Source organism: Pteropus medius, unplaced genomic scaffold (genome assembly GCF_902729225.1).
Source record: "Pteropus medius unplaced genomic scaffold, Ma_sr-lr_union100, whole genome shotgun sequence".
In the NCBI taxonomy this organism is placed as follows: Eukaryota; Metazoa; Chordata; class Mammalia; order Chiroptera; family Pteropodidae; genus Pteropus; species Pteropus medius.
In genome coordinates, this window is record NW_024349800.1 from 67,107,070 (window position 1) to 67,130,974 (window position 23,905).

At 46.8% G+C, this 23,905-nt stretch overlaps 1 protein-coding gene across 8 annotated transcripts; it reads right to left on the reverse strand.

Moving 5' to 3' along the window:
• Nucleotides 1-1,199: 1,199 nt before the first annotated feature.
• On the reverse strand, nt 1,200-22,698 carry BACE1 (beta-secretase 1). 8 transcript variants are annotated; one of them, XM_039888004.1, is made up of 9 exons: nt 21,937-22,698; nt 8,372-8,460; nt 6,655-6,871; nt 5,998-6,060; nt 5,178-5,312; nt 4,104-4,205; nt 3,599-3,748; nt 3,134-3,326; nt 1,200-2,552 (listed from the first exon to the last, which is right to left on the reverse strand). In XM_039888004.1, exons 1-9 carry the CDS (start codon nt 22,195-22,197, stop codon nt 2,311-2,313), a joined length of 1,452 nt encoding a protein of 483 aa, XP_039743938.1. In that variant the 5' UTR covers nt 22,198-22,698; the 3' UTR covers nt 1,200-2,310. The 8 variants fall into 8 exon arrangements, with proteins under 8 accessions (XP_039743938.1, XP_039743936.1, XP_039743935.1 ...); XM_039888002.1 differs by having other exon boundaries at nt 3,155-3,326; nt 5,998-6,135; nt 21,937-22,645; XM_039888001.1 differs by lacking the exon at nt 21,937-22,698 and adding an exon at nt 9,357-10,131.
• Nucleotides 22,699-23,905: the final 1,207 nt, after the last annotated feature.

Genomic DNA, 23,905 nt, shown 5'->3' on the forward strand with positions numbered 1-23,905 from the left:
AGTTTTGGCCACCCACGTTCTCCCTTTTCATTCTGTCCACTGGCCTGCCACAATAGAAGCCATTCAGACCAATGGGAAGGCCCTTAATGCAGTGAGTGGAGATGGAACAGTCATTTTTCTGGAGTAGAATTTAAAAGTAGAGATATAGAATACATATTTTTACAAGCAAGAAGCTGTTGTCAAGATTTTCTTTTACACTTAGAGTTTAGTTTCAGGGTAGAAAGGAAGAAACTGTAAAAAGGAAAATAAGCACAAATTTTCTCCTAAAAGAAAACAGGACAATGAGACTTACTAATGAAGGGGTTTTATGCCCTGGAAAGAACTGGGGAAAAGCCAGTTTTCCCCAATATGGGTAGAAATTATAAAGCAGAAGGTGGCATTTTGATTTCACGGTAGCAATTCTGGAAGTTTATTTACACAGTAAGTTCCGAGCTGGAAGTGGACACTCTCCAGTCTTTCTTGTCAGTCTTTGTGGTTATGGGCTGTTCCCAGTTAGCCAAAGTAGCACCAAGTGCAGGGGAATGAAGAGAATTCAGCGGTGGGGTGGGGGACACGGACGGATGTGACTCAGTATTCCTGGTTTTATTGGTTTATGGCTTGTGGTCAGCTGGCTGAGGCCAGGATCTCCAGAGGCCCTCCTTCTATTTCCCTCTCCCTCATCAGGTACTTCCACACTTGGTAGGTCCCATGCCTGGAAGAAGTGTGTTGACCACCTAGGAATAGGATCCAGTGGATATACTAGGAAAATTCAGCTCTTCCCACTAACACCGGCATCATAGCTGACTGTGTTAGAACTGATAGGAAATGAACTTGGTCCCCAATACATAACCCAAGAACCAGCCTTGGTACCCAAGTACTCTTAGGAGTGGGGAGTAGAGAGCAGGACGGGGAAAGTATGGCCTCCACTGAGGGGCTCTTGTAAAGGAAGTAAGGAAGCCCTAAAGCTGCCATCCTTTCTCCAAGCAGCTTTGTTATTGAAGGCGATGATGCTAGAACCAGAAAGCCCTGTGTTCCTGACACTCTTGGTATAATACTTATGCCACTGTGGGATGCTTCGGCCAAATAAATAGAGGGGACATTAGAGGAAGTGAGAAGGCAATGGCTCTCAAAGATCTTACTACAACTTACACCTGAACAAGAAGAAACCCAGGCAGGGGTATAGGGCATCACTCCGATGCCTGTTGAATGAATCTTTAGAATTTCGCTTTCAATTAGGAGTGGTCTCCTGTTTATTCTTCTTAGTACATCAGCTACAAAGCTCCAGGGACTAGGGAGTTGGAGGTGGGAGTGAAAATGTAACCAGGAAGACAAATCCCAGCTCTGCTGTATTTGCTATATTCCAACTGCTTTCCCATAGGGCACCTGGGGCTTAAGGGGGTTGGGATATTTTAATGCTACCTAGCATATGCAGAGCAAAATGTTCGGATAGAGACAATTGGAATTAATTAGGTAGAAAGTCATTTGTTAGATGGAACTTCTTAGTGTGCACTTTGCATTTAAGAGAGCTAAAGAGCTTTTTGGCTAAATGAGCCCTTCTTCCCATCTCACTTTCGGTCAGGCTGCAACCACAGAAAAGAAAACATTAGGAAGCAACACCCATCTTAGGAGATGAGAGTCTATCTTGGAGATGAAGTCTGAAACTGGGACTGGCTTGTGGTCATGTTTCTGCCTTTTCTAGTTTTAATCCCAACTGTTCCCCGTCTTCACACTCCCTCTCCTCCTCTTCCAGCTGTCCCCATTTGTACAAACATTCAGTCTCATTTGTACAGATATTCAGTCTATTTTTTGTTTAATTCAAGAGGCAATCTTTGCACCAATGTTAGGCTTATTGATACAGTTCCTTTCTCAAGCAAATAGCAAACTGCATTCACTCCTACTGACTTTGGCCAGCAGGGAAACAAGATTGGCCCTTTCTCTGCCAGGGTACTGCAGAGACACACACTGGGGTAACCTGGGTGTGATGCCACTACTTCTGAAACTAAGAAAAGAATACTTTGGATTGGAGAACTGAGAGGGTTGGTGGGCAAAGGTTCCAGACTGAAATTTGAAACAGCAGAACTTCCCAACTCAAGTTTGAAGTGACCAGGATATTCCCACACCAGAGCATTTCTTTCTTCCTTCTCCTGTTTCCTACAGGTACAATCCCTGTAACCCACCTTGCCAGCTTTTACTTTTCTGTCAAGAATAGGCATTTGGTGGGTGGGTGAGGGTCCTGAGGTGCTCTGGCCACAGGTGCCATCTGTCTCCTTGTGACCAAAGTGAACCACCAGATGTGGTCCAGGGGAATCCGTCTTCTGCCCATGGGCCTCCTCACTTCAGCAGGGAGATGTCATCAGCAAAGTCATCATGTTGATGGCGTAGACAGCGGAGACAGCGCCACTGACACACCATGAGGCAGAGTGGCAGCATGAAGAGGGCGCAAATGGCAGCCATGACATAGGCAATGGTCATGAGTGTTGATTCATCTGTCTGAGGAATGTTGTAGCCACAGTCTTCCATGTCTGGGGTGACAAAAGGGCCTTCCACCGCTGCCGTCCTGAACTCATCGTGTACTGGAGAAACAGCAAATGTGAGTGAGCAGATTTCATTGTCATATCACAGGATTATACAACAAAAAGAACTCCTGATAGGCCTTGAAATTAGCCCCTGAGGAGGCCAGGTGAAGGTGTATCTCCTCCTAGGTCATTGGGAGTGACGGCCTTTTCCTGTATACCTATATAGTAGGTCTGATACGTAAAAGTCAGTTGTTCTGAGTTGACTAAAAAGCCAACCTCATGCACACTGAGTAAACTCACCTGCCACTGCTGAAATCCAGTTGTAAAGCCCTGCTGCCATTCTGAAGTAGCATTCAACCTTACCATACTGCAGCTGCCAGGGTCACTATAGGCTTCACCTACTGCCCTTGGATCTATAGTTTCCCAAGATGCCAAGCAGCTGTTGCTGCCCTGGGTCTCCAACAGAGGTTCCCAGTCCAGGCAGGGGTCACCATGCCAGGCAATACCGAAAAAATAAGCACTGACCCTGGCTTTTGCACAATATGTTGACTCTGGCCTGAGGCAATTGTTAACCACCTCCCAGACTCACGGGCCCAGGTATACTGACTGCTGGACAGGGAGAACATGGATAGACTGACCCCACACTGTGGCGCTCTCACCATGGCAGGCACTGACAGCAAAGCCAATTCGTTTTCGGGCCCGATCAAAGACGACATAGAAGCCCTCCATGATAACAGCTCCCATAACAGTGCCGGTGGATGACTGTGAGATGGCAAACTTGTAACAGTCGTCTTGAGACGTGGCCACGTCTTCCACTGGCCGCAGGTATTGCTAAGGATAAGGAATCAGAATGAAAGTATGTCTTGCTCTCTTCCTCACTCCATCCTTCACCTTAACTCTGCCTTCTAGGTGTCTATGCCCTGAGGTCACTCTTCCCTTTGTCATCACTGAGCTCTGAGGGGTTGGTTTTTCCAAGAGCCCTTTACCACTGGACACTCATCTATTTTGTCTTCCAAGTTGTAGGAAACCATGCCTGCTCACTATCTCCCTATATGTACTTTGTCCTCTTCCTAGGATCCCACTGACTCAGATTAGGGACATACCTGTGGAAGGATGGTGATGCGGAAGGACTGATTGGTCACTTCACCCATTAGGTAGAGTGAGATGACGGGGAAAATGTTCCAAGGGGTAGTCCCTGCTTGCCAGCATACCAACTGTTCCCCTAGCCAAAAGCCGTCTGGAAACTTCTCCGTCTGTGTTGGTAAGAAAGGGGTAACAATGAGGAAACAGACTCTTTCAACATCTCTCTGCTCCCATTTTCTGATCACATTTACTGGGCCCTTGATTTGCTTTTCCATGGAATATCCAAACTGAAAGGTAAACTGAAACCCAAGAATTAGAGGAAGAGAGTGGGAGAGTGAGGCCGAAACTCTGTAACAGGGTGGTTTTGTGATGAGCAAACAGGCCCATGGAAGAGAACAGTTTTTAAGAGCTCTAAGCGGAAGGGTCTAGGGGTAGACATCTTGTCTCCTGTTTGAAGAACGTGACTTTCACGGACTTCCTCTGACACACTATCATCTCTGTACCCCCGTCCTTAGTCCCACTGACCGAGGAGGCTGCCTTGATGGATTTGACTGCAGCTTCAAAAACTTTCTTGGGCAAACGAAGGTTGGTGGTGCCACTGTCCACGATGCTCTTGTCATAGTTGTACTAAAGGGGAGAGGAGCGGGTTAGGAGCGGGTTAGGAGCCAACTGTTAGACCCAGGAGCCTTTTTTGATGCCAGGCTCTGGCCAGAGTCAGAAGGGCGAGTCTGACTGTGGGGTCCTGCTTGGGTTGGCATCCTGGCCACTTCTTAGGTGTATAGCCTCAGGCAAGTTACTTAACCTTGGTGCCTCAGTTTCCTCATCTTTAAAATAAGGATAATAATAGTACCTACCTCAAAGAATTATAACGATTAAATTAATACAATTGAAGTGCTTAGAGTAGTGCCTGGTACAAAGGAAGCATTCAGTAAGTATTAAAACATTATCTTGGGTGGGCAGACATTCTCAAGTCTTGAAAATAAAAATATCTTGTATAGTGGTCTTAACTTTTCATAGTATACTTAGATCTACTCTAATTTAGCATACATAAAGAAACAAGGTAAGGAAGACCCAAATGGTTTAGCTGCCATTTATTGGGTACTGCTGTGTGCCAGGCATTGGAATAAACACTTTATTTATTATCTGGCTTCACCATAATCTTTGGAAAGCTGTTTTCACGTATTTTACAGATGAGAAACTGAAACACAACATAGTAACTTGCCTAAGGACAGATAGCTAGCACGTGGTAGAGCTAGAAACCCAAGTCTTCCTGACTCCAAAAGCCGGACTTTTGTATTAATCATATCATACTGCCTTGAAAAAACTTGCCTAAGGCCATAAAGCAAGGCAGTGACTAGGGTCCAGACATGCTTTTTTCATTACTAGATCATAAGCCATGTTGTCCCTGTGAAAGTCCCTAGCTCCAAAGCCCAGGCCCTGCTGTGTGACCCTTATACTCCTGTTCTAGGCTCAGCCCCCAACCCTTTCCTCAGGTCCTGCACCTCTGCCTTGTCCTCCCAATCTCATAACCCAGAGTCTGACCTCACTCTGCGTTGCCTCCCCACTTAGCTCTTCTTGGTTCCCCCTTGGTTTTATTACCTCCTTGCAGTCCATTTTCAGATCCTGTCCATTGATCTCTACCCGCACAATGATCACCTCATAATACCACTCCCGCCGGATGGGTGTGTACCAGAGGCTGCCTGTGTACAGTGAGTGGTCGATACCCCCAATGATCTAGGGAGAAAAAGAGGCAGATACCTGAGTCCCAACACAGAAGGATGGCAAGTCACCCAGGGAGCAAGCAATAGAACCAGTAATTTCTGGGGGTGGCAAAGCCCTCTATAGATCACCTTTCTCATCTTCCTGCTTCTAATCAAATCATGCCCCAAGTGACTTATAGTTTCTAAAATGTGTTAAGAAAACGTGTGCGGGGAAGAGACTTTTCAGGATTTTTATTATTTGTTTCAGAATCACACAGTCCTTGATGTGAAGTTATTTAAACCTAAACTAGCACAATAAATGTTGAATGAATGATTATTTGCTTCTATTATAAATTTTATTTTCTCTGCTTGTTGGAGATGGAGCACCATTCACCAGTTGTCCTAATTAATTAATAAATAGACTTTCAAACATATCTCTGCTTTCTGATCATCAGACTGAATAATTTTAATTCAATAGGTCTAATTTTCATTTCCTTTGAAATTTTCCTAATCATTTCTGATCCTTTCCAAGTTTACCATAGGTGCCTTGAATCCTTTCTGGAATAATGCAAGGAAGAAAAGGATTGAAAAAGAAAAGTGGGGCTGGGGAGTACAGAGATTCTAAATAGTGGAGCCTAAGACTGGTGTAGCTTTGGAGGGGAGGCAGATGGTACCCACCTCTTTGCCCAGTGCCAGGACCTCCCCTAGGACCTACTTACCATGCTCCCTCCAACTGAGGCCAGCGCTTCTGACTGGTTGAGGGGGAAGCCAGCACCACAGAGCTGCAGGGAGAAGAGGTTGGGAACGTGGGTCTGCTTTACCAGGGAGTCAAAGAAAGGCTCCAGAGAGTCATCGGGCTGCGGCAGAAAGAGACAAGGCGTGAACCCTCACACAGAGGGTCTTAATAGACTGAGGGCAGCTTTCTGCCTCAACTGGAAGGCAAAAGCAAGGACTTGGGGGATGTTCCTTGGGAAAGACCATCTTGAGGTACCGAGTTTGGTGGAGAGAGGGTTAGCGAGAGACACTGGCGATGAAAACAGAAAAGTACTGATGGGCCCACAGATCTCTAGGAGCTTTGGTCTCTGCATGCCTAACCTGTTTCAGATTAATGGGCACTCTTATTCTTAAAGATCTTAGTCAGTAGAAACCACAGCCTATTCCTGTACCTATCACAGCATGTCTCACGATAGTTCTGCTTTCTATAGGGATAATATTCAGACTGCCATTCTATCTCCTTTTTAAATAATCCTTTAAGCTGATTTATTTCTCTCCCTTAGTCAGTCCCCTCCCCTTTTCTTTCTCAACTCCATCCCTGTGTAGCATGCAGTGTGCAATGTGTAGTCACAGTGTCTGAGGCGAGGCCTTGTTCCACTCACCCTGGCGATCTCAGCATAGGCCAGCCCCAGGATGCCTTCCCAGTTGGAGCCGTTAATGAAGAACTTGTCTGATTCAGTGATGGCAGCAATGTTGGCACGCACAGTGACATTGGGGCCATGGGGGATGCTCACCAGGTCGGTGCCCAGCTCCCCCTCCCACTTCCCCTGGGTATAGGGTACATACACGCCCTTCCGGAGGTCCCGGTATGTGCTGGACCTGTGGAAAAAGGCAGAGATTTGTGGATGCGTAAGGACAACAGTTGGTATAGGGATCCAGCCTCAAAGCTATTCTCAAATGCCTAGCCTTATCTCAGTGGCATCCTAGATAAGTAAGATACTTTTAAGCTGCTCAACAGAACCCCTAGGGAGATCAATCACCCAGAACAGAATGTAAAGTGGCGTTGCAAATAGAAGAGGGAAGCTGTTGCTGGGGCTTGCTTTCCTGTCTCCATAACTCATATTCCTAGATCTTGAGCTCAGGCCCTATGAAAAACAAGCCTAGGCTTTGTGTATTGTGCTTTTTGCTGCTGAAAGGACAGCTAGGGGGCATCTCCCCACCCCCGCTCCATCAAACTCCCAAAGAAAAGGAGCCATTGATTCTCTTGCTGCCTTGGGACCCAGTGGTACCATCTGAGTGGTAGAGAAAATACTAAGCAGAGTGAATGTGAAACCTCTGCAGGTTCTTCCGGAGGAGGGATTTGCATAAGCATCTCAGCAGAGCATGAAGGTATTATATACCACACTTGTATGAAACATGCATATCTACATGTGATACCCCACCTGTTTAATCATGCCACTAACCAGGGCTGTGTGTGTGTAATGGGGGACAGTGATGGGACTGGGACAGGGACCTAGAATGAATTTTCTTTCATTGATTCTGAGCACAACCCACTTCCTGACTGATTTCTCTAAGGGAAGTTAAAGGGAAGGCGGCCTTAGAAGGCAGGAGTTGGGGAAGGTGGCTTTGGCATCTGCCTAGAAGTCCAAGAATGGGATTTAAGGCTCTAGTCACATGTTTTCACACACAAAGATACCTCAGACATTAGATATCCTCACGTCACTTCCTGCTTTTATGCTAAAGGGACTCCCAGGTCATTCCTCACTACCTCTCCTACCTTAAAAACCCACTTCAACCCTCCCTTCCACCAGTTAGCTAAATCCAGCTGCCGAACTCCAGGTGGTGCAGGGAGGAGACATTTTAGCTTACATTCCCTGATACTGGTCCAGGCAGTGGGCTTTATGGAAGGCTCTTTCTTCACTTCTGTGAACTGTGCAAAGTCACCAAGAGTGGCCCCAGGTGAGAACAAAACAAAGCAAGCTATCACTGCAGCCTAGACTTCATTGGTGTCAGAAAACAGAGCCACTGAGGGGGTGTAGGGTCAAGTCTCCTTGCCTCTTCATTCAGGAAGAGAGAATGAGACCGCTGAGATTGCTCTGGGAGCTCTGGGGCTGCTCTCCTTTCCCTCCCACAGGAAGCTGCCTGGTCTCAGTACTGAAGAACTTCCTGGCTGCCCCTCAACTTAACCTTTCCTCAAATCCACCCCCATCCCACTCTTCGTTCCTAGTCACTGTTGCCTTCTTTTCCTTTCCCCTTCCCCAGCAGGAAGACAGGATCTGAGGAGCTAGTATTTCTCTCTTCAGTCCTCTTTCTCTCTGACCCTTCTTGGCCCTGGATCCTTGGGAAGGATTCTTCCCTTCAGCTCTCCCCAGGACTCACAGCTGTCTCTGGTAGTAGCGATGCAGAAAAGGGTGAGGGGCAGCCCCCACTGCAAAGTTACTGCTTCCTGTGTCCACCAGGATGTTGAGCTGTCAGAGAAAGGGGAGAGGAATACGTTATCAACTGGAAGCTCTGAAGTTACCACCACAGCGTCCTTCACCCCGCCAGCCACATAGCCTCCTTTTGAAATGTCCAGGGTGAAGCTTCCATGAGGTAGGACTGGACAGGCAGGCACCTGTCCAGTACCACGACCACAGACAGAACATGCTGTCCTATGACGTCCTCAGCATGGCCTCAGAAACCTTGTGTCTGCTACTGTCTTCTCTATAGAATCAACATTTACTGTGTCATCAGAGCCACATTATCTCTGTGTGTGTATGTATTATCTCTAGTCCTGTCTCTCTACCCTGAGATTTCCCTTACTTACATTGTTTACCTGTCTGATTCTGTCTTCAGAGCTTGCCCTTTCCCCTCCTTTTCTAGTTCTCCTAGGAAGCACATCACTCAGCAGGCAGCCTTGTTTGTCCCCCTCCAGCTCAGAAAGGACTGTTCTAGGAGCTGGCACTGGTGAGGGGGGCTGTGGGGCCCATGATGGCAGGTCGGTGCCCACATGTTTCTGACCCTGCCTGTAAGAATGAGGCTTCCCATGAGGGGCTCCCCTTCTGTCTCAGAGGTGACACAGACCAATGAGTCCTACTGTCAGAAATGGTGAGGAGTCAGGAATCCAGTATCTCATCAGGGCCCTGGTTTTTGGCTAAATGAACATGGACAGGTGTCTTTTTGGTATTCCTTGTGCAGCTCCTAGCATCTCTTTTACTTGTCCCTCCTTCCTCTTTTGATGGCCTGACCCCTCCCTTAGTCAATCCAAAGCCCTTTTTTGAATGACTAATATATCCTCATAGGCAAAGAGGAAAGGTCACTGTCCTGAGAAACACAGTCATCTGTAAAGTGAGTCCTTTCTTGCCAACTTGCCAGGTCCACCAACCTCAGCTTCTCCCCTGAGCTCAGGGCTTTTCTTTTCTGTATCTTTTCTCCTCAGTGCAGTGAAGTCAGCTGACATCAATTTGGGTCCAGGCTCTGACATTGTCACCATAGGCAGGTCACCATGCTTCTCTGGGCTCCAGTTTCCTCCTCTCTGCTGGCTCCTTCTTGCTCCAGTGGTCCTCTGTGGCACTGCTGACTGCACCTCCCCCAAGGCCTGCTCAGGCTTCTTGGCCTCCCTCAGTCTCCAAAGACACCTCTTCACTGTCACCCCAGCTCTCTGACCCTGCTTTGGCCCTCCTTCCCAGCTCCCCACTCCTGGCTTGGTTCCCATTTTCCTCCCTGCCTCTTTCCTGGACTTCTCTCCGTTGTCCCTTTCCCTGGTCTCCCAGCAGCCTCCAGGCTCCAGATGCTCTGCTTTTAGAGAGAATCAATAAAGCTGGAGGCACAGCAGTTCAGATTTCAATCAACAAAGTTAATGATTAAAAAGGCTTCTTCACCCACCTACTCCCCAGGATCCTCCTCCCCCACCTGTCAGGACTCTGCTCCCAGCCCAAGTTCAGCCTCCTATAGGCAGGGATCCCTGCTATCATGTGACCACAACACTGGTCCCCGTGGCTGTTCATGGGAGGACTGCCTAGAATGTGTGCCTGGCTGGCTCTAGGAAAATATCACCACTTTTTACACTGGAATAGAGCTTTTACCTGGAGATTTGACATCCCAGCTGTTTCAGGCCCACCCTCTTCCAAACACCTCTCCTCTCCTTCAGAGGGAGGGGCTCTTTCTGTAGGCCACTCCCTCTCCAGCCAGGAGGCCAGGTCACTCTAGTTGCCCTTCCAGTCCCAGCCTTTCTCCTTGTCTGAGGAAGAAAGGCTGGGACTGGAAGGGCAACTAGAGTGACCTGGCTTCCCCTTTTCACCTCAAAGGAGGTCAAGCCCAGGGAAGAATGACCCCCTCCACTCCCATTTCGCTCCACTCCCTGCTCACTCATCCTCTAAGAGGAATTCAGGCCACCATTGATCTCTCTTCCCCCCGCCGCCCCCCAAAATGGGAAATCAAAATAAGCAGTTGAGATTTTCTCCTGAGCAAAATGTCTGTCCTCTGCAGTGCGATCCTGCCTCTGAGAGAAATGATTTCTGGTCCTGTGCTTCAACATATCTAGCGTGAACCCCCTGGCCAACCTCCCACAGAAGTCTCTGATAGGGCAGGGGCCTTTGGCATCCAGGGCTACCACACGCACCATGAAACAGGGCAGTTAAGGAGAGCCCAAAAGAGGAAAATAGTGCTGCCAAATCTTCTAAGCAAACGCCTTTACCTCTCATTTCACCTCTTATTCCACCCAACAGAGGCCATCAGTTGGGACCTCCCTCACCTCCCACAACCAGGCATTGCAACCTGCCTGGCCAATCCTTTGGCCACACAGGCCAATCCTTTCTCTCAGCTGTCCCTCCTCCTGGCTCCAGAGGGACTTCCATCTTGGCTTGAGAGCCAATTCCCTCCTCCCTTCTCAGGCACTTTACCCCTTAATTATCCCTGTCCTTCAGGTCCTTCAACTACCCTGCTGTTCCCCCATCTGACTCCCACCCCAAACCTGCATTCTTCCTACTGGCATTTACAAATGCTGAGTCTATACATTAAAAAAAAAAAAAAAATCTTTAATCTCACATCCGCCTCCAGCTACCATCTCTCTCCTTTCCCTTCACAGCCAAAGTTCTCAGCCAAGCTGTCTTCATTTCTTCACCTCCCACTCATTCCACAACCCATTCTAAAAGTGAGTTTCGCCTCTATCCCTCTCTCCACTATAAAACAGCCTTTACTACAGTTACCAATGATTTCATGTCACCCAATACAAAAGACATTTTTCAAATCGGGCCTCATTTTACTTGCTTTCTCCGGATCATTCAATACTGCTGACTTCTCCCTCCTGAAAACACTCTTCCTTGCATCCTACTGTGTGGTTGTCCTCCGTCCCTCTGGTCATATCTTCTCTGTCTGTTCTGCAGGCTCACTTCTCAAGCTTTGGGCTTTGGCCCTTTCCCTCTTCTGCCGCACTCTCTCCCTAACATGGTTGCAGCTGCAGTTACCACCAATATGCCGATAACTCCTAAGCTTAGAGCTCTAGCCCTTTCCTCCCCTTTGAGATCCAGAAACACATATCAAACTGCCTCAAAGGTACCTCACATTCATGATGTCCAAAGCTGACCTTACATGGACCAGTCCATCTGTTTTTTCCCAGTGTTCTCTATACTAGTGAATGACATCACCATCCATCTGTTCCATAAGTCAGCAACTTCAAAGACATCCTAACACTTTCCTCTTCTTCACATTTCTATCCAATGCCTCAATACTTAACAGCCTTAAAAGACTCTTGAATGTATTTATTTCTTGCCATCTCCTTGCCACCTGTAGGCCAAGCTATCATCATTTCACCCTGGAATATGACTGTGGCTTCTCAACTGGTCACGGCACATCCAGCACCCTTGACCTTTCCAACCTGTTTTTGCACTTTGGCTAGAGTGATCTTTTCAAAGTGCAAATGTGACCATGTTAACCCTCTCTAGTGTCGGTGGTTTCCCTTTGCTATTAAAATAAAAACTTAAAGCATTAACATTTCCTACCAGGTCCTTCATGGTTCAGCCCTGCCTACATATCTAGCCTAGCTTGTCTCGTATTCCCCCATGCCCTCTGCCTACTAGCCACACTGGCCTTATTTCAGGTCCTCAAACCAGCCATGGTCCCTCTACTCAAAGGCTGTTGCACAGGTCATTCACTCTGCTAGACCATCCTCCTTTTCACTTGCCGTCTTATCTACTCATCTCCTATCATCCTTCATTCTGAGCTCAAAAGGGACTTCCTAAGGGAGCAAGACCAGGTGGTATTCTCTTGTTAAAATGCTGCCATAAAACTTGCCACCCTAATTTCACATTGACTCTCATCTCCTTTTGTATCTGAATTTTTAAAAATCCCCGTTGTGTCCTTAGTAGGTGTCACAATGACTAGCAGTAAGTATTTCTTGAATTAATGAATGATTAAAGGAAAGAAAAGGGGAAAGAGCTACCCTATATTTTGGGGGAGGAAAGGTTCCTTCAGTGACTCCCAAACTGTGAGAGTTTTTAGGTTATAAGTGTGGCTCTCAGACCTGCCTTCCTCTCACCAGTCTCCCTGGTTTGACACAAGATGTGAGTCTTCAGGCAGCCTGGAGTCCTGGAGCCATCTTACTTCTTCCACATCACTTGGGGCCCTGCCAACTCAGGAGTCTCCTAGCTATTGCCTTTAGGTGCCCAGGGGACCAAAGACTGGGGGTCAAGGCTAGGTCAGTGCCAATCACTTAACAAACAAATGTGCCCCTGGGACCTTCGAGGGAAGCCAGCTTCATGGGAAGTGCTAACAAGTACCACAGGGAAAGACACACCTGCCCATTTCACTCTGCAGATAAGGCTCCCCTGGGGAAGTCTTCAGCAATAGATGTTGGGTGATTAGATAGGTATAGACTTGGTGAGTTTATGGTAAACTCTTTGTTCCCTAAATCCCAGCTACCTTGGGCCCAGCTCACACTAGCAGGCAGCTCAGATACTTCAGGCTAAAAAGACCTTTTAGGAGGCATCTGTCCATTAGCCTGGAGAGATGGGGCTCTTTACAATTCTGAAAGATCTCTATTAAGATCCACATTTCTTGGTAGTTTATCCTAGGGTGTTACCAGTTTGCAAACCTCTGGGGAGGGGGCTTTAACTCTAATTCTTCCTACCTCTAATTGTCCTAGTCTTTTTCCTTCTGTTTGGCCTCAGAGTTGATCGGAGAAGAGCTCTTATACTTTTGTATAACAAGCCTTTTAGCTAAACTGAGATGTAGAAGCCTTTCTTCTATATTTCTGAGGAGGAAACTGAGACCTAGAGTGAGTAAGCGACTTGACCTATCTTACACAATAAGCCACAAAGCCAGGAGAAGGATCTATTGGTTCTGACCAAGCCCAAGTGTGTTCTTTCATCTCCTTTACCTTTCCTTCTCTCAATTGGAGAGAAAGCATATGGTAGATTGTTACACTAATGAATCATACCCCCTGTATCCATGTCCTTGTGTGATCCCCTCTGACACTGACTCTGGGCTTGGCCATGTGACTTGCTTTGGCCAATGGGACATCAGCAAAGGAGTTAAGCTGAGGTTTGATAAGTGCTTGTGCATTGGGCATTGCCCTCTTGGAATGCTACCCTGAGATTGTATGTGAAGCTCAATCTGGCCTCCTTGAGGATGAATGACTTCATGGAGAAAGAAGCCCAGCAGGCTCAGCTTAGTCCGGCCCCCAGCTGACCCACGAGCTGAATGTAGATACATGAGTGAAACCAGGTAAGACCTGTAGAACCACAAGCCAATGCACAGAATTCCAAGAAATAAAATGGCTCTTGTCCTCAGCCACCAAGTTTTAGAGTAGTTACACTGCATCAGATAACTCATACAAAACTATCTGAATTGATAGTAAAAGTATCTAACTGGGATAAATTCCTGGGATTCTTGACCTTGGGGGCATCTAACCAACCATAGGTCAACTCCAGTGGTCACTTTTCCCCTTCATCACCATGCTTCTTGTGAGGTTTCTCAGTAGCACAATGGACTCTCACTTCTGCACCTTTGCGTATGCTGTTTTCTTTGCCTGAATTAAACTTTCAAGTCACAGTTTAAACATACTTTCTCCCAAAGCTCTTGCCTTGATGCCCCCAAACAAGATTAGGTCCCTCCTCTTGTAGGTCCTCAATAATACCTGTGCTTCTTTGTATATCACTCATAAACTTTTAATTATTGTCTGTCCCACACACTGTGAGCTCCACAGGGTGGGAGCACATTTGTGTCCTTATTATCTAATTCTTACCTAGCCCTCAGTAGGTGCTCCATAATGATATTTTTAAACTGACAGTAATTGCCTCATTTCCTGTAGTTCTCTGTGACACCACAGACTCTTGCTATTAATTCTCAGCCCCAGAGTCTTTGCAGGGGTGATTTTCAATCTGGTACTGTGCCTGGTGACGATGACATTGACACCCACCATAGCCATGCAAGCTGACTGAATATCCACCAAGTTCTTAGAGTAAGTTGTAGTGACTTCAGGGATCCTCGCTCCCAGAGCCTTCTGAGCCAACTTCATCTGCTTTCCTAAGTGGATGTTCTCAGACCTGAGCATACCTAAGGCTGAGAGAAGGGGGCAAGGAAAGGACATAAGGAGCCTAATGTCAGCAGCTGGGAGTGGCTGAGGGCAGCAGGGCACCTAGCTCCTGCCTCAAACTGAGTCCAGCGATTGGAACCTGTCCAGGTTTCTCCTACCTTGACCAAATCAGCTGACTCAATGAAAATGGATTCCTTTCCCCAGATAGATCCCCCACCTTCCACTTCGCTCTCCAGATTGAAGCTGGCAACTGATACCTGGGAGCAAGCAGGCTGCCAGGCTCCCTACCTTGGATTGGGATTTTGTAAGGAATCCCAAGGTGGCTGGGTCACACCAAACCTTATCTAGTATACCCTGTTTAGACAGGATGCTCCATTTCCCCCTAGCCTTAAATCCAACTCAACCAATATTTATCAGTGCTTCTGATTCCAATGAGATGGTGGATATGAATGGTCAAAAATATACATGTCTGTTCTGAAAGATCAGATCTAAGACGATTGGCAAACTTTTTTTTAAAGCAGTAGAACCCTTTTCCAATCTCATGCAGAATCCCAGTGTCCCAAAGAGAGAAAAAGCAGAGATGTTCTGTTTGAAGGAGGTTTTACTTCTTCTGTGTCCATCCCATCCCCAAGGTAGCTGGCAAACCCCTCGTCTGTGAGGTATCATGGCTGCTATTAGCTACCTGCTTTTCATTGTCAGACCTAAGTCCTTCCTGCTGTCTAACCATATCCCACCCACAGGTCACAGTGGCTTCAATCTTCTCTGGGTCTGTCCTCAGTTGCAAATGAAGCTGATGCGGCATAAACCCACTTTCCTCCATGGCACCTAGGTTATGCTCAGCACATAGGCTTGTTTGCTCGAGCCATTGGGAGATACCAGGGTTCGCTTCTTGTGCCCCTTGGCAAAAACTCCACAGGCACTGGAAAAGAATTATTGGTGGCGTTCACTGAGCCTGAGAAGCCAACCAAGGAGACATATTGACTGGACACAGTAGGATTATAGTGGGCAACAGAGAAGGTAGCCATAGGGCTGTCACCATTTAGGTTTGATGAAAGGATGTGTTGTGGTGGGAGAGGCAGGGAACTCAGCCAGTAGCTTTGTGTTTTTGTCAGAATCTCCGAGAAAAAAGACCTAGGAGTCCTGGCTCCTCCATGTCAGCCCCTAGGACTACTGATTCATCACTCTCCTCAGAGCATGTACCTCCCTTCTCAGGATCCACTGGCCACAGCACCTGAAGATGTGACAGATGAGCATCAGTGAATGCTTCCCAGTCCTCTGTAGCCCCTTGCCAGGGGAAGCTCAGGGCAGCTCTAGGACTGGGAAAATGGCCCGGCTCCTTCCCAGAACTCGCCATTGCCCAGGCCCCAAAGAGAGATGGCTCCAGCAGACAGAGAAGTTAGCTGTCAAGTAGCGGGACTTCCCTGGGAAATGTTTCTCTTCCTGGATTTTCAACCAGAATTTTCTGCTTAGCTCTTTATTGGAGATACTGGAGAAGGGATCCTGACCTTCAATCTTAGTGAGAGGGCATAGTCTTTCTCAACGCCCCCACTCCCAGATGAACTCTTTTTTTTTTTTCCTGACCTGGGGAGGCAGAGAAGGAGTGTGTGAACTGACAACAGGAGGGTCCTAGCAAGGGCCTATGTGCAACCTGAAGCCCAATCCCAGTCAATCCAGTGGTCTCAGGGACTGGGTAGGCACCCTTAGAACTAGGATTCCTCCTGTTTTGTCTAGTTTGGAGGGTGATTCTTTGAATTCAATCGTTTTCAACATTTTTAGTATCAGAACTTAAAAAGAAAGAAAGAGAGAGAGAGAAAGAAAGAGAGAGAGAGAGAGAGAAAGAAAAGAAAGAAAAAGAAAGAAAGAAAGAAAGAAAAAGAAAGAAAGAAAGAAAGAGAGAAAGAAAGAAAGAAAGAAAGAAAGAAAGAAAGAAAGAAAGAAAGAAAGAAAGAGAAAAAGAAAGAAAGAAAGAAAGAAAAGAAAAGGAAGAAACATAACCTAGAATTCCACCATATAAAAAAAATAAAAGTTGAGCTATTCTGGGAGGGCCAAGAGATCTGGGAACAGGTAGGAGTGGGGAGTACTTGGCAATGGGAAGAGTGGAAGGTATAGAGCTTACCTTTCTCCTAACCTTCTCCCTCATGCTCGTGGTCCCTTTACAGAATTTCAAAACCCACAGTTTGAAAACCATTTTAAGCACAGTGGAGGAAAACCACTTAGCCCTTCTTGGTTTCTGAGACCCTGAATCCTCATCATTTTATATTTCTCTGGTCATTTCATCTTGCTTCCTTGATCCCTAGTCTACAGATGATATTTTTTCCCTGATCATTTTCTTCTTTTATCTTCATTCTCTCAAAGAGTATTTCATTTGCTAACATGGCTTCCACAACCACCTCTCTGCAGATGACTCTGGGTCTACCTGCCTAGTCCTAATTTCTCTCCTGGTTTCCAGATTCCCATTCTCAGCTGATTGCTGGATCCATCCACAAGAATGGTCCATGGGCATCTCAAAGTCAACCAACATGTCTCAGACTATAGAACACTGGAAAGAATCCAGTATTCGGACTTGGAGTCCAAAGACCTGGATTTGAACACTAGCTTTGTTCTTAGCTGAGTAACTGGGCAAACCACTTAATCTCACTGACCCTCAGTTTTCTCAACCCCAAATGGACATGCTAATACCCATATCTTTTAATAAAAGCAGAATAATAGATATGAAATTTTGGTAAACTGTATCTTATGCTTTAAAAGCTTGTTCCTTTTGCAGTGTTCCCTGATGTAAACAGGGAGGTTGGAAGGAGGGGAAGCACCTTCTTTTCCCTTTCCCTTACCAGGGGCAAAGACCACTTGGGTGACCCAATAGGTGAGCGCTGGCCCTCGAAGGACCTCTCCCTCTTTCTGTCCTCACTGCCACCACCCTCCTTTAGGCCTCTTGCAACCCAACTGAGATCCTCCTCTCAGTCTCTAGAGTATCCAAGTTATCCTCCACACTGAAGGTGTTTTCCTCAAATCAAAACTACACTAGACCATTTCTCTTCTCATTTATTACAAGAACTCGGCTGCCTCTAGAATAAAACCCAAACTCCACCCAGCCAAACAGCATCCTGACGACAACTTCCAGCTTCTTAGCATTGCTCGTGCCTCTCTTCATGAAGTGTTCCTCCCTACCACTCTCCAAATAGCAAAGCGTTCTCCTCTTTCTAGGCCATATTCAAATGCTACCCTTTTCCAGCAAGCCTTCCTAACACCCTGTCAGAAGTTACCACTTCTGTCTCTGCACTTCCAAGATTCACTGTTCTTCTATTTGTACTAAATGCATTTTGTCTTGTGTGTTATTTAGGTGTTTATATGTGTGTCTCATGCCAAATTGTGAGCTCTCCAAGTGCTAAGACTGTGACATTATTTTTTTTTTCTGCATACAATAGGTGCTCAACAAATATTTGTTAAACTCAATCGACTATCACCAGATTTCAATCCTAACATTCAATTATTATCCTGTACTTAGATAGTGATGCTCATACCATTATAATGAAATGACATTCCTTCATTTAAGGAAAAAAGAATAAAAATACTTTCACCAAGAGCTCCAGTTCTGCAGTTACAGTTGCCCATCAACAGTCCCATTCTTACAGTTTATTTATTCATTTGCTCAACATTTTTAGGTGCATGTTCTGAGCCTGGTACTGTCATAAGTATTAGATAAAGAGAAATAAGACACTGCAAAAAATAAATAAACAAATTAAAAAGGCATCGTTCTCAAGAGCTTGATGTTGTATCAGGGAGACACACAAAAACAGTTATATTACATTTGGATAAGTGTAGTAAGGGACATATGAGCGGGTATCGTGGGAGAATGGAAGAGGGATGTTCATGATAAACTCTCTTTCTCTTCCAGGACACACAAATAGGTGGCTGGGTGTAGCAGGAGGAACAAGGATAAGACGGGGATCTCAGCTTACTGGCCTGCCACCTTGCCAACTGTTTACCTTTTCAGTTTCTACTCCTTCTGCTGGAAGCTATGAATCATAAGAGAATATATGTGTATATATAGATATATATTTATTGTAAAGAATAAAATAATCTATGTAGAATATATTTTCAAAACTTTACATAAACTACAACTATAAATACAGGTATATATTTTATACAAGTTCTGCTTAGGCATCACTTCCTGCCTTCTTGCCTATTCCCTTAATGGTCTTGTTTTCTTTCATTCACTCCATATCAGAATCTCGAAATCATCTTTGACACCTTCTTCTTCACCCTTCACACCAGTGTCACCAAGTCCTTTCCATCTGCCTTGTACTATTCCTTGCATCCTGGTCTTCCCTTTCCTTTTCATCTTATCACAGCTTCCTACTGTCCTTGACATTAGTGCTTCACATTTGGATTGTGTGACAGAAACTCCTGTCCTGTATCTCAGTTCTATTTCTAAAATTCAGATATCTCTTCTTAAAAGACTGCTTTCTTTATGTCATTCCCCTGCACAAATAAATCCAGTTTTTCCCTCTGCAGAAGAAAGTCCAAACCGTATAGCTTGACACTTAAGGCCTTTGGCATTTTGGTTTTATCTTATTTACCCAAACCCGTAACATTAACTGGACTGGATTTCTCACTGAACAAACATGCCTAAGCCCAAACACACATAACTCATTCTCTCATTTGTTGGTGGAGCCTCTCCTGGTCTGCGGGACCTCATCTAAGGGAGGGAAGAAGTGGATATATAAGTAAAATGCAATTACATTTCCGTGGGACAGGTGAATTTCCCCTCTGGGAATGGCCTCCTTCCTTCTCCATCCTCCAAGACCATGCCTACAGCACACCTCCTCTGTGAGGCTTTCCCTGATTTTACCTCTTCCTGAACACCTATAGCACTCACTCTTGGTACTACTGTAGATAGATCAGTGCTTGTCAAACTTGAGCCACAGCCTCTGAAATTGACTCAGTAGGTCTGGGATTCGGCCAAAGAATTTACATTTCTAACAGGCTCTAATGACAAGTTCTGGCGACCTCATTTTGAGTGCCACTGCGATGGATTACCTTGTACCAGCATTCATACTTTCACTTCCACACTAAACTTTTTACAGGCAGAAAACTTATGTTCCAACTCTTTGTGGATCAGCCCCCAAACCCAGTAATTAATTGCATGGCACATAGAAAGTGCTCACTTTTACTTGTTCAGAGTATTTTGCCATCCATATTCTTACATAGTACTTAAAACAGCCCACCAGGCAGGGAGAAAGGGCCTCCTTCTTGCAGACTGTCAGGGAGAGAATCAAAGTCACTGCAGAGCAGAGACTGCTGTCATTGATTCGGGTTTGGAGCATAGGGTAATCCACAGTCCTTTTTTTTTTTTTTTTAAATCATTTTTGTTGTTTATCATCTAAAAACCCAGTTTTTAATATTTTTTTCAAGTAGAATTGAAATAATTCAATATTATTTTATATTCACAGTCCTTCTGACAGTGGTCTCCCTGGCACTGGCTCCTTGGGCTGGTGTTGAACTTTAAGCCCACTTTCCCCTTCTCCTAAAAAGGAGCAGGAAGGTACTGACATTTATTGGGCAATTACTCTGCCAATTTCTGGGCTGGGGGATGTATCATAGAGGTCCAAGGAAGTACAGTAACTGGTCCCTCGGTTCTACACGTGTAAAAAACACAGAGGCCCAAAACACTCGTTTTTATGCTTCATCACATAGCACAGAAGAGGCAGAAGTGGCTAGACAAGATAAGAGAAAGCAACTTCATATTTACTGGAGCTCAATTACGTGTCCAGGTGCACTGTTCCAGGTGCTTTCGCCTACATAGTCTCATTTAATCCTCACAATTACCTAGCAAAGGAGATCTCATTTCACCCACTTTAAAGAGAGGCAACAGCCTCCGAGGTTATATCCTTTGCCCGAGGCCACATAGCTAAGAAGAGGAAAAACTGGAATTCCTGGTTTGTCTGACCCCAAAGCCCTTGTTGGTTCCACAGCCCTGTTCTGTGTCCATGTCACGGGATCTATGCACAGTTTTCACAGCACATCACGGTCCCAGGTCTCCATGTCCTTCTGATGCCTGACAACACCTGGCATCCTGGTGACTATGCAGCTGGGGGTCTAGATTCAGAAAATGTCCTCAAACTGAGGACTGATTTGAGACTGTTTCTGGGGAAGCTATGGTGCACAAGAAAGAGAAGGGATAAGTAGGGGGAGACCAGAGACTTGGATCAGCCGGGAGGCAGGAGGACTGGATGGCAGGGACCTAGGAAGGCTTGCTTCCATCAGGTAATTGGGAGGTGGAGGCTTGTAAGAGCTGTCCAGGGAAGTGTAGCTGTTCCTATACATAAACACACTTGTACCTTCACAGACCCTACCAAGGACAGGAGTCCTGGACAGAGATCCAGAGAAGGAGAGTGGCTCACAGAGATGGGCAGGCTCAGGTTCAAGGTGACACACACCAGCACTCACAGAACCGTCCTGGCACCCATGCCCAGATACCCACAAAGGAGACAAATGTGCATAGAGGTCAGCCACGGCACCCCATGGAGGGCTGCTCATGCCCACACTCCCATGCACCCACAGAGGTGCAGAGGGTGCAACCTCCACCAGCCACCTTGGAGGTACCCTGGAGGACTATAAGGAAGGATGGAAAGAGCTAGCAGTATTTTCACCATCATGGCCATTTCCATCCCTGCTCCCCACGGCACCTATATCAGCTCATGGAAGGAGTCTCATTCTTAGAAGAGGGTACTGGCTCCTTTGCTGCAATTTGTCCTTTCTCCAGGCTCAATTCAGTCCCCTCTGGCCTGAGGCTTGGAGGCATGGAGCAGGGGAGGGACTGGAGTGCAGATGCAAAGAGGTGAGGGTGGAGGAGGAGGGAGGGGCTGATGAAGGCAAGAGTTTGTCCAGGGCTTCTGGGCTAGACTGAAGGTCAGAGGAGCTCAGACACCTTACTTTGCTGTCCATGTAGCAGTCCAGACAGTGAGAGAAAGGGCCTGACCCAACTCATGCCAGGATTCCTTGGTCTTCAAGGTGCCAGGAATTATGGTGGGAACCACAGTTCCAGGAACAGCAGAGGAGGGGATAGGGTTGGGTGACCAAGATCTGGAGTGGTGGGGTTGGTGGACTCAGGCTTGGCCAGGGCTGACACCTGTTCATAGTGCCCCCTATGGCTTGGACCCTTCCCCAGGTCAGGTTCTCTGCACTGAAGTGTCTCTCTTGCCCTGAATCCTTACTGAGGGGAGGCTGGGAAGCCTGTGAGGGGAAGGGAGGCGGGAAAGGGGAGCTTTGGGAATGATTGTTACCAATATGATCCCAGAGGAAAGGATTGGGAGAGGGTCTCTCCTGCCCACACCATCCAGCCCACTTTAGCAGGAGCCAGCATGCTGCATTCCCAGCCTGTTCTCACTCTGCTCATGCAGGAAGAAGGGTAGGGCTAGCCTGACGACCTTACCGTCTGTGGGGGGCTGCCCACGGTCATCTCCACGTAGTAGCCCTGACCGGACTTGCCCCTCAGGTTGTCCACCATCTCTACAAAACTGCCCCTCCGGCCAGGATCCTCCGGCTCCTCGTCAGTGTCCCGGGGCAGCCTCAGTCCCAGCGGAGTCCCCCCAATCCCACTCCGCAGAGGCAGCCTGATGCCAGGCTGAGTGCAGTGGGCAGGCAGCACTGCTGAGCCCATCCACAGCAGGAGCCAGGGCAGTGCTTGGGCCATAGTGGGCCCTGGCCTTCTGGCCCGCGGGACTCACTTGGGCCCACGTCTGTCCCTGTTGTTTGCCCCCAACTCTGGTGGTGGCTTCTCAGGAGAGAGAGCTGTGCGGCATCAGGGCTCCAGAGTCTGCAGGCCCCTGAGCCAGTCCCGGGTCCAGGCTGTGGGTATCCGGCAGGAGCAATCCGCAGAGAGGGAGAAGGTGAAGAGACAGATACTGGTTACATCTGGCCAGCGGCGTCCAGCCTCAGCACAGGTCTGGGAGAGGATGGCTTGGGACCTCCGGGCGGCTGGGCGGGGCGGGCATGGCAGGTCGGCAGCGACTGGTTTCCCTGTCCTCCCGGCAGGTCAGCAGCGGGGGAAGAAGCAAGGCTCCGGGCTCCTGCAGCTGCGTTTGCTGGTTAGGCCACCATAATCCAGCTCCCAGCTCTCAGGCAGGCTGGGGAGGCGGAAAGACTTGTGGCGGCGGCTGTCAAAGCCAAGGGTTTTCGCTGTTCCCTGGGATCGCTGGGAAGTGTAGTCTTCCCTGGGCAGGCAGCCCAGCTTCCGGCGCTGGTGAGGGGTCTGGGATGCCCTCTGCCGAGTCGGAGTCCACCCTGCAGGACCCTGGTGAGCAAGGTTGCCTTGTCCCTCGCAGTATGAGAAGGGCCATTAGAGTCGAGTGTCAGCAGACCGCTCATTCTGTCTGTCCATCCTTCATTCTGGCATCCACTGTATGCCAGGCATTCTGCCAGGCACTGGGGCTACAGAGAGAAATAAAATGCACATGAACCCAACAAAATGATGTGGCCCTAAGGAGTAGGGGTTTGGGGGGGACCCCTGGGAGATTTGAGAAGACTCAGTGAAGGAGGTGGTGATATTTAATAAGAGCCTTAAAGAATGGGTGGAATTTCCACGAGCACTGGAGCCTGCAATCTGTGGCCAGATGAGAGCCAGTTGGGTCTTCTCTCGGAATCTTTCTGTGTCTTTGATGCTCTACCTGCCCTCCACTTCACTGCAGATGCTGTGACTTCTCATGACCTTTCTGATTTCTGTGCTGTCAGTCACACTAAAGGTAAATGGCTGTTGTCAGTTTTAAAGTGTTATCACTCCAAGAAATATCTGTATATTAATTGGTAAGAGCTTAAAGTGAAAAGCTTTAGAGCTCTAATAGCTTAAGAGAGAAAAGCCATGTGATTATATCAACATATTATTTATCAAATGTGGAAAGCTGTTGTTAAAATTCAGCAGTCATTCTGATGAAAACTACAGGGAAACTTCTTAAATAAGGTAACAAAATCGCAGAAAACATAATAGTAACAGGCTAAAGTTATTTCCATCAAAGTCAGGCTCAGGAAAGGAAAGGACATTATCACTGCTCTTACCCCACATGGTTAGGTCAGTCTAGCTAACTCAGTAAGATGAGGAAATGAAACAAGTGCTATAAATATTAGAAGCAAAAGAATCATTATTTGCAGATTATATGATAGGACAGAAAATCCTAATCAATAAACTGATTAGGCACAAGTTAAAAATAAAAATTGATAGATTAGTGTATGTATGGGAATTTTGTATATGATAAAGCTGACATTCATATCAGAAAAAATACATTATTCAATAACTGTTGTTGGGACAACTGGCTATCCATTTGGAAGGAAAGAAAACCCCTATCTCAGATAGTTCAAAGAGCTTAACATTAAAAATAAAACTATTGGAAAAATAGAAGAATATGTTA